Source organism: Moschus berezovskii, chromosome 9, assembly GCF_049115385.1.
Source record: "Moschus berezovskii isolate FMDL1 chromosome 9, NW_MosBer_1.0, whole genome shotgun sequence".
NCBI lineage: Eukaryota > Metazoa > Chordata > Mammalia > Artiodactyla > Moschidae > Moschus > Moschus berezovskii.
In genome coordinates this window covers 61,604,306-61,615,630 of record NC_142468.1, presented here as the reverse complement: position 1 = coordinate 61,615,630, position 11,325 = coordinate 61,604,306, and the positions used below count along the sequence as shown (strand labels likewise).

At 39.1% G+C, this 11,325-nt stretch overlaps 1 protein-coding gene across 1 annotated transcript; it reads left to right on the top strand.

Moving 5' to 3' along the window:
- Window positions 1-421: 421 nt before the first annotated feature.
- ARF6 (ARF GTPase 6) lies at window positions 422-3,983 on the top strand. The gene has a single exon (XM_055435654.2). The coding sequence runs from the start codon at window positions 739-741 to the stop codon at window positions 1,264-1,266; it is 528 nt and encodes a 175-aa protein (XP_055291629.1). The 5' UTR covers window positions 422-738; the 3' UTR covers window positions 1,267-3,983.
- The last annotated feature ends 7,342 nt before the right edge of the window (window positions 3,984-11,325 follow it).

Here is an 11,325-nt window from a genome sequence, read left to right as displayed (position 1 = left end):
GCTCTCGCCCGAACGGTCGGCCTCCCTCTGTTGCGCCTGCGTAATCGGGAGGGGAAGTGAGGCGGTTTCCTCGGCGCCTTTTCCGGCGGCCGCAGCGGCAGAACTGGGAGGAGGCTGTGGAGGCCGGAGGGAGCCCGCGCGCGGGGCGGCGGCTGGAGGTAACCTCCTGGGCTGAGCTGGCGAGGCGGGCCCCCTCGGCCTCCGCTCTCCTCTGGGGCTCCAGCAGTAACTCCTTTTTCCCTTCTCTGTGTCTCCGCAGGCAGCGCACCGAGTTCCCGCGAGGATCCATGACCTGACTGGGCGCCGGAGCCGCGCTGCCTCTCGGGTGGCCTGGGTCGGTGGTGAGCGCGGTGCTCGCGGACCGGGCCGGAGGCCCGCAGTCTCCCGCGGCGGAGCCAGGAGAAGGCGGAGGAGCGGGAACCGCGGCGGCGCTCGCGCGGCGCCTGCGGGGGGAAGGGCAGTTCCGGGCCGGGCCGCGCCTCAGCAGGGCGGCGGCTCTCCCGGCGCAGACTCAGCGCCCCGGCGGCCGCGGCGCCTGGAGGAATCAAGTTGTGTGGTGGGTGATGCCCGAGTGAGCGGCGGGCCCGGGCCTCTGCCCCGAGGAGGCGACTCCCACGCAGGCCGCACGGGTGCCCTCGCGACTGGGAGGCTCCGTTTCTGCTTCGCGGCGGCGGCGGCGTTGTTGGCGGAGGGGACCCGGGACACCTGAATGCCCCCGGCCCCGGCTCTTCCGACGCGATGGGGAAGGTGCTGTCTAAGATCTTCGGGAACAAGGAAATGCGGATCCTCATGTTGGGCCTGGACGCGGCCGGCAAGACAACCATCCTGTACAAGTTGAAGCTGGGCCAGTCGGTGACCACCATCCCCACTGTGGGTTTCAACGTGGAGACGGTGACTTACAAAAACGTCAAGTTCAACGTATGGGATGTGGGCGGCCAGGACAAGATCCGGCCGCTCTGGCGGCATTACTACACCGGGACCCAGGGTCTGATCTTCGTAGTGGACTGCGCCGACCGCGACCGCATCGACGAGGCCCGCCAGGAGCTCCACCGCATTATCAATGACCGGGAAATGAGGGACGCCATAATCCTCATCTTCGCCAACAAGCAGGACCTCCCCGATGCCATGAAACCCCACGAGATCCAGGAGAAACTGGGCCTGACCCGGATTCGGGACAGGAACTGGTATGTGCAGCCCTCCTGTGCCACCTCGGGGGACGGACTCTATGAGGGGCTCACATGGTTAACCTCTAACTACAAATCCTAATGAGCATTCTCCACCCATCCCCCGGAAAGGAGAGAAATCAAAAACCCATTCATAGGATTATCGCCACCATCACCTCTTTCAGTTGCCACTTTCTCTTCTTTTGAATTTGAACTCTGGAGTTAACAGTTCTGCGGTTTGGGGGAGGGGGTTAGGGATTTTCTTTTTTTTTTTGGCTTTGCGTTAGGATGCTCTGATCTGACTTTTTGACATGAACACAAAGTGCTAGATGCTCTTGTTGACTTCCAGCAAATGGGATGGGGGAAATATAGCAGTTCTTGGTAAATTCCTTTATAATAATGGTTTGATTTTTTTATCTCAAGAGAATCTTCTTTTCCAATGTATGCTTTTTTCCTTTTTGCCCAGTTTCTTTATCACTTGCTGTAGATGGCTTATTTTGCATTCATGCAGACTATGTTGCAAGTCTGTTTCATCTAGTAAACTGAAAATTATTGCTTAATCAAACTGCCGTTTGTCTTTTATATTTAAGGCCTTCCCCCCCTTAATGAGTTCTGACTTTAACTTAGTAAATTCAAATGTGACCTTTTATTTCTAAGACCAGTACAGTAAACTTAGCCCACAGTGGCAAATAATGAGTAATATCCTTGTAATATGTTCCAGTTGCACATCAGTATGTTAAACAGGTAATGTAAGAAGTTCTTTGAAATTTCAGCTATTAAGTTCTGAAACATACATCATGCATGAGTAAGGATAAAACTCAAGTTCCCCATTGCAAAGCTAACTTACACTGCATAAAACTATGAAACTTGTCAAGGACAGATTATTTTTTTCACTGCAAAGTTAGCAACTTTGCTGTGTTTTCCCTTTTTTTTAACTTTAAAAACATACTCTTCCAGAAAATGGAGCAATAATGGTGTAAAACATACACAGATGAAATACTTGTAGATATTTTAAGTGACTTTTGGGCAAAACTGGAATATATCCTTTTACCATGTTTCAAATATCTAAGACCAGTAGATTTTAAATTACTGTAATGGTTACTTTGTTCATTAATAAATCATTTAACAATTCAAATTATATGCACCCTTTACCTAGTTGAAAAAAAAATCTGTTTCCACATTACAGCAACTGATTAACCTGAAGATGTCTTTTTTTAAGTAAATGAGTGATCCATATCTCCATTAATTAGAACACTGGAAAAGATGTTTTATAAAAAGTATTCTGTTGGATTAACTCATGCAAATAGATATCCTGTTGGTTCAATAATACACTATCTCCTTTAAGGAAGGAAATGTGATGAATGAATGATGTGTAGACTTAAGGAATGACAAAGGGGAAGTAGGATGTAGAAGAAGAACCTACAGATGACAATGAATGTAAACTTATTTTTCTTCAAGTGTAAGCAGTGTGCTTGCTGGTGATACCCAGATCTTAACAAGATTACTTGCTTAGCTGGTTAGGACCAGTAACTAGATTATTGAGACCACTATGATAATACTTTGAACCAAATGTTAATGCTTGATACAGAATAGTGTAGCAGCATCTGGTTCTTACATAGCCTTAAGGATTAATTGTAGAGATCCTCAAGGAATTAAAACTTAGGGAATTTCAGAAATGTAGACTGCAAACAGTTTACAGGAAAAGGTGAAGTGGGTTTTGTTTATGAGGGTGTATGAAAACAAAAATTGAACGGGATATCATGGTATATGATTGGACAGTATTGGTCCTTCATGCTTTGGCCATATTGTATAATGGAGCTTTTACCAAAGATGTATGAGAAATATAAGGCTATAGAAAATTAACTCTTCAAAGTAAAACTCTTGACAAACGTTTTACTTAAAGCAGATGAGAAAAGGTGCTATGTTGTAGGCTCCTAATGGTGCAGAGGGATTTTTGAATTCAAAATGCAACTAAAGTATCAAGTTCTCAGTTTCACTTTAGTAGAAGTATCTCTGGAAATGAAGCTGACACACATCTAAGAACATTTTAGTTGCTTTTAAAATTCCCAAGCTCCATCATACATTTAATTACTAGTGTTTTAAATGATTACATATAAGGTACATAAACGTGGGTTATACAAATATCAATGTTACAGTAACATCCTGAAGCGACAAGCACAAAGGTATAAATGCCTAAACTGGAGGAAACTTGAAACCCTCATGTTAATTCTTAAATGTAGTATTTCTAACTTGTGACAAGACAGATTGGTAGGCAGCCATTTTTGTGTCTTAAAATAACTGGGGGCATAGTTAAAATTTTATACATCAAGTGATTGCTACGGAATGTTGCAGGTGAGATGTGGTTATTTTTAGTTTATTTGAAATGTCTTAAGGTGGGGGGAGGAGGGGAAGCAAATATTTGAAATTTGGGAAACCCTAAACCTTTTGATAAGAAACTGTAATTTTCATTTACGTTATCTTTAAGGATATAAAAGGTTGATAAATTGGTGTAGTTAAATTGAGCCATAACCAGTGGTGATCATGGGGACCGGTAATTAAGCCTGCAGAAAAAAATTACAATCTAAGAATTTAAGAAATAAGATCCTGAAGATTTTGTTTAATTGCATCAATTTCTGTATTTTATGTGCATTTAAAAACTGCAGTAAGTTGAATGGGTTAATCTTGTCTAATATAAGTAAATGAGTCTGTAGACTGTGATCTCCCCAAACTAAAAAAGTACAGTACTTGGAATTGTGTTCTTTATGGTTGTAGTGTTGGTAAAGCACTAATATGCAGAAAATAAAGGAATTACACAGTGCAGTTTCTCACGTTATGTTACTCGTTTGAACTAGATTAAGTGGGACGTGTGGTGTGTTGGGCCATGTTTTTCTCCAGGGATGTGTGGTACAAAGTGACTTAATTTGGGAGTCATCTAACCTTTGTAAGAAGAAGAAAAAGAATCAGTTTGGTTCTTGTGATTCTGGCTATCAAGGAAGTTTTGTGCTGATTTAGTTCCACCAAATTTGAATTTATGATAACTTTTAGGACACAAAAACAGTTGAAAAATTTAGAAAGTGAAAGTTCTATAGCAGTTTTTATTATGCTGCTTTTTTTAAGAACAGAATTGTGTCTCTTAAAGAATTGGCCTACAGCATAGTTTTAATCCGTGACAATTGACTTGGATTTTAGAAAGTTTGTCTTTTAAAAACCAAGACTGCTTGTCTTATAAGCATGGCAGAATTGTAACCCTTTAGAAAATAAAATAGATGAAGAATAACGTATAAAGGATTTTTTAAAACATCTTTTTTTGTGGGCATTCCTTCTTAGCAAGGAATAGTATTCTACTATTAACTTAGTAGTTTGTTTAGAATATCTTTGATCTCTAGTATAATTTAACTCCCACATTAATATTAATGGCTATCAAGTGTCAGAGATAGTGGTAGAGGATATTTTATATCTTAGTTTTTAAGTTTTAATATCAGCTTAGAAATATAGCTGTAATCTGAATGGTGGTGAAGTTTACTGAATTCCCAAAGTTATTTCCTCATCACCTTGCCAAGTATATATATGGGTGGTGATAAGGCAGCGTTTTCCTTAGAGGTAAAAATTGTAAAACCACATACAGCAATTAGAAATAATCACTGAGTATAATGTATTTGGAATACAATATTCACTAGAATCTCCTTTTGCTTTGTTTATATTGAATGGTAAAGACAAAGTAGGAAAGATTACAATATTATGAAATTTATAGAAAGTGAATGTTGGGAGATGGAGTGATAAAGTAACTTTTCTCTTCCTGCTTTGCTAAACTTGAAAGTTGCCAGACTAGATAGATAAGTGAGTTGAATGGGCAGGGAATACATAGAGGTGAGGTCAAAGAGGCGGAATAGGTCCTATAGAGGGGTTTAGGAATAACAATTGAAATTTGTTAAATAAGCATACCATTAAAAAAGTAATGGTAAACTTCCAGGGAATTAGTCTAGAAATTACTTTCTTTGGCAGTAATAAAATACTTTCAAATTTTAAAATGTTTTATGACTGCCTGAAACAATGTTTAAAAATGTATTTGTCAGTCTTCTTGGATACCTTTTCTCTTGTTTTCATTTGGATATATAGTTGGCCCTGAATAACATGGGTTTGAACTGTTTGGATATGAGTGGGTCCACTTATACATGAATTTTTTTTTCCAATAGTAAATACTACAGTATTACATAATCTGGAGTTGGTTGAATCAGCAGATACTGTGCAACTACAAGATTATGCAAAGATTTGGATTTTCCATCGCACAGACGATCAGCGCTCCTAACCTCCAAGTTCTAGGATCAACTGTGTATTTCCTCCATGGTTTTTCTAAGTGTGTAAGTTTACTTACTGAGAGCCCACTGATGTGCCTGGCACTGTTCTAGGGATGATGAAGAAAAAATATATATCAGTGGACAAAAATCTCCTTTATGGAATTTATATTGGTGTTGGGAGGTAGGAGTGATAAAAATGTTAGGTGATATACTATGTATTACATAATATGTTTTATATATATATACACACACACACACACATATATATATATACATAGGGAACAGGTAGGCATGTATCCAGAGACGTACTCATTGAGAAGGTGACATTTGAACAAATATTTGAAGGCAGAAAAACTAGTATCAATGAAATTGACATAGTAACAAAAAGATAATATGTATAGTGTAAAACAAGGGTGGGGAAACTGGCCAAGGACAAATGTAGTTACTCTTGTTTTTACAGAGACTAAGCTAAAAGCTAAGAATGTTTTTTTACATTTTAAAGGATCTCAAAAGACTGATAAAACCAAATGTGAATATGTGACAGAGACAGTATCCTGAAAAGCTTGCAATATTTACTTATCTGGCCCTTGACTGAGAATGTTTGTTGACCCCAGATCTAAAGCTCTGTTTTTTGGTGTTTTTTTTTTTTTACCACACTTCGAGGCTTGTGGAATCTTGATTCCCCAACTAGGGACTGAACACATGTCCTCAGCAGTGAAAACATGGAGTCCTAATCACTGAACCACCAAGGAATTCCCTAGAGCCCAATTTTAAAAGCATTACCAAAATATATAGCAAATCCCTCAAAAATCCATTGTTAAATGAGTCTAATCAAAACTTTAGGAAACAGTGGCACATGTAATTTACCACATTTGAACATGTAGTGATCTTTGAGACTTGTATTTGAGTAGTTTAACCTGGGCTTTTTTCTTGCTGGATGAATATGTGAAATCCATAGTTTTTCAGTATCAGTTTTCATATTCTTAAAAATTTTGTGAATCATTTCATTAAAAAATACTTCTCTTATTTTTTATGGTAGTTTTACTGGTCTTTGGATATAAATTAAGCATGCTTTTCGTACAAAGTGCCTTTCCTCCAGGTAACCTGGATTAGTTTGGAATAGTTTGATAACATCAAATTGGTATTATTTTAATCAAGTCCTGAATCCAGTATTTTTAATTATGAAACTGTGTAAGAGGAAGTGTTTTATTTGGACTTGGAAAGTAATATAATGCATGGTATTTGGTTTCTTATTGTACTATTCATGGACCACAACACTATTCGTCTAATCAATATAAATTAGGAAAAATAATTTACATGTGAATTATTACTTGCATAGAAAAATTGTTCTGTACTATATACATAGTAGGATATGGGAATTCCTAACTTAAAAGAGAACCTAAAACGATTTAGGAGTTACGGAAGTGTTTTACGGAGGATATTTACAAGTGAGCTTTAAAAAATAAAAATACTTGTTCAGTTTCTATGTGAAACTGGCTAGTCGTAAGCATGAAAGCTGTTTCCCATTATATCTGAATAGACTGGCCTCAGAAAGTCATAGGATGTAAGGGCAAAAGCCAAATTTGTTAAAGGCGTTATAGAAGCAAGGATCAGGACCTTTGAAGTTTGTTCTAATACTGCAAAGTGTTTTCTCTCCTCCAGATCTTTTTATTTCTAAAAATTAGTTTTGTGACTAAGTCCTAAGTTGAAGCTAGAGGGGCATGAAGAAATCAAATTGGAAAACATTCTAAGAATAATAAGAGTTAGCATTTTTTGAATGTTTACCATGTGCCAGGTATTGTTCTAAGCATTTCACGCGGATCTTCTTAATCCTCACAACGCCTTGGCAGAAAGGGCTTCCGTTTTATAGTTGAGAAAACTGAGGATTAGATCAGTTCAGTTCAGTCACTCAGTCGTGTCTGACTCTTTGCGACCCCATGCCAGGCCTCCCTGTCCATCACCAACTAGATAGCATATGTTAATAAGTAGCAGAGACAGACTTTGGACTCAGATAGTCCATACTGTCCTGAGAATATAACTGAGGTGAACCACTGGTTAATAATGTACATAAAATTTTGTGTGTGTTTACAGAAAGCTTATTCTGAGGAATATCCCATAATTTTATTTGGTCATTAACAGATTTTCAGTCCCTATATAATTTGAGTCTTCTGTATAGTGGTGAACATAGTGTTGTATCCAACTGAGAAAAAATATTTTTCTGTAAAAATAACATGTGACTACTTGCTGGATTGTGAATTTTACAGATCATTGTGAAAAACAGGTAAACATTTTCAATAAGCTGATTATTGTACGATTATTTATATATAGACTCCTTTTGATTTAAGAAAGTTTTAGAAAATTCAGAGTGTACAATTTATATTGTCTTTACCTGATAAATTTATAACTATGGACATTTCAGGTATTAATACATGAATTTCTTGCTTTTTGTAACCTCACATTTTGTAAGTGAGGTTTATTGAACACTGTATCCTCCTGACAGCAAGAGCCTAGAATCCAGGGTCATCAAGGGTGCTTTATTCATATACTTAGGAATTTAAGCTGGAACTTAAGAGTAAAAGTTGATAAAAAGTTGCAAAATGCCTTATTTAACAATCCTATTTTATTTCTCAGTAATTGGCCACCTCATGCGACGAGTTGACTCACTGGAAAAGAGTCTGATGCTGGGAGGGATTGGGGGTGGGAGGAGATGGGGATGACAGAGAATGAGATGGCTGGATGGCATCACCGACTCGATGGACATGAGTTTGAGTGAACTCCGGGAGTTGGTGATGGACAGGGAGGCCTGGCGTGCTGTGATTCATGGGGTCGCAAAGAGTCGGACACGACTGAGCGACTGAACTGAACTGACTGAACTGAATTTCTATATGAGGTGGAAATTTAAGGCTAGATAAGACACATATAAAATGTGCAAAGTAAGTAATGAAATACTTTATCAAATACTAGATTTAGGAGAGAGATTATATTTTGTACTGGACCCACAAAGAGGAATAACAACATTACTACTTACTTCAAGCTTATTGTGTGCTAAGCACTGTTGTATGTGAATTGATTATCTCAGTTAAAATAGGTAAGCAAGGGTAGTAATCTACATATAGTATTTGGGAGATAGAGAATAGACTTGTCTGACTAGGAGTGCCAGATTTGGCAAATAAAAATACAGGACACCGAGTTAAATTTCAGTTTCACACAAACATTAATTTTCAGTACAAATAACCCCAAACCATATACTAAAATTATACACTAAAAATAGTTTATCTGAAATTCCAATTTAACTGGCTGACCTATATTTATCTGCCACTTTACACATATGTTAATGTGGAGGGAGAAGGAATTAGATTGTGATCCTTAATCTTTATGTAAGATATAATGATAGTATCATTGATAGCAGGATACACAGCAGCTTTGAATAGAAACAGTTTGATAATCAGGTAAAGTGTCTCATTTATAATTGGGTAAAGTGTCTTATTTATAATTTGAATGAAAAGAGGTTGAATCTGTTAGGTATACTCTTATAACTATTCTCTCTTAGAGCAGTGCTGTCCAATATAAATATATTGCAAGCCACATATATGATTTAAAATATTTCAGTTGTCACATTTTAAAAAGTAAAAATAGTGAAATCAATTTTAGCAATATGTTTAGCTCAAATATATCAAATATATTATTTCAATGTCACTAGTATAAAATAATTGTTACTAAGATTGCAGCCATGAAATTAAAAGACGCTTACTCCTTGGAAGGAAAGTTATGACCAACCTTGATAATCTATTAAAAAGCAGAGACATTACTTTGCCAACAAAGGTCCGTCTAGTCAAGGCTATGGTTTTTCCCGTGGTCACGTATGGATGCGAGAGTTGGCCTGTGAAGAAAGTTGATCACTGAAGAATTGATGCTTTTGAACTGTGGTGCTGGAGAAGACTCTTGAGAGTCCCTTGTACTGCAAGGAGATCCAACCAGTCCATTCTAAAGGAGATCAATCCTGGGTGTTCATTGGAAGGACTGATGCTAAAGTTGAAACTGCAATACTTTGGCCACCTCATGCGACGAGTTGACTCACTGGAAAAGATTCTGATGCTGGGAAAGGTTGGGGGCGGGAGGAGAAGGGGATGACAGAGAATGAGATGGCTGGATGGCATCACCGACTCTGTGGACATGAGTTTGAGTGAACTCCGGGAGTTGGTGATGGATAGGGAGGCCTGGCGTGCTGTGATTCATGGGGTCGCGGAGAGTCGGACACGACTGAGCGACTGAACTGAACTGAACTGAACTGAAGATAATTTCACCTTTGTTTCACACAAAATCCTCAAAATCCAAGAGTATGCAATACTGTATACTTAAAGCACATGTCATGTAGGACTAGCCACATTCCTGTACTCAGTAACCTCATGTGGTTAGTGGCTACTGTACTGGACAGTTCTTTTTTAGAGTGTAGTTATTTCTTCCTGATACTTAAGGATCATTGAGATATGATAAGCTTTCTCAGCCAGGGATTGACAACCAATGTCCACAAGTCAAATCTTGCCCACTGCCTGCTTTTGTAAATAAAGTTTTATTGGAACATAAACATGGTCATTTATTTGTGTATAGTCTATGACTGCTTTTGCACAGAGACAGCAGAGTTGAGTAGTTAGGGTAGAGACCATATGGCTCACAAGGCCTTTACTATCTGGTCCTTAATAAAAGTTGGGAAATATCTTTCCAGGTCCCAAACTAAAGTTCCAAGGATAAAATCCATACTTTATACATTTAAATAAGTTTTCAGAAAGAATATTGAAAGAGCTAAAAGATAATGTATATATTGATGCATTTATTAACCAAGCATTCATCTACTAGGTTTCAGGCACTGCACTAGGCTCTGTAGCTGGAATAAATAAATGTCTTTAATCTTCAAGAAGGTCACAGTTCAGCTGAAAATAAATATACACAGTTAATTACAAAGATGTGTTATGGTAGATGACTCATTGACTGCATACCAGTGAGGCACCTTCCTCTGACTGGGGAATGGGAGGCTTCAGAAGAAGAGGACCATCTGAGGTGAGTTTTAAAGGACAAATAGCAATTACTCAGATAAGCAAAAGCTGGTTGATGTTTTAGGCAGAACAGTTATGTGCAAAACCCAAAAAGTGTTACCACCACCCTCTGGCATTTATGGTTTGTTAGGCCTGGAGAATAGTGTGGACTGGTGTGAGATGAAGATGGAAGGATGGTGAGGGGCTGGATCATGAAGTTCCTTTGGTTTTTTGAGGAACTTTGGATTCTATGGGCTTCCCTGGTGGCTCAGAGGTTAAAGCGTCTGCCTCCAATGCGGGAGACCCGGGTTCGATCCCTGGGTCAGGAAGATCCCCTGGAGAAGGAAATGGTAAGCTACTCCAGTATTCTTGCCTGGAGAATCCCATGGACGGAGAAGCCTGGTAGGCTACAGTCCACGGGGTCGCAAAGAGTCGGACACGACTGAGCGACTGAACGGAACGGAGGAAAAAGCTGTGAGATTTTTAAGCACAAAACTGCCTAAAATGTACACTGTAGGGAGCTCACCGAATACTATATAAAAGATGAATAAAGCTCCTAGGCTGGAAATCTACTGCATAGACTAGATGAAATAGAATTTCCTGGTTGAAGCAGTGGCTGTGATGGTGGAGAGGAGAGGATCCATTTGAGAAATCCTTGAATGGCATTTTGTAAAGTATGTTCTCTGGCACACTGACCACAGAAGATAATCCTTGGAAAAAAAGGCTTCCAAGTTATTTGGGAAATGCTTCAGATTGTATCTGCATTTGGGATTCACAAGACTCTTTAGCAGTATATTGAAGATTCTTAGAAGTCCTGCCTTAACCCAGCATTTCCCA

Coding starts and splice junctions, on each gene's coding strand:
- ARF6 (XM_055435654.2), top strand. CDS start 739: ATGGGGAAGGTGCTGTCTAAGATCTTCGGGAACAAGGAAATGCGGATC.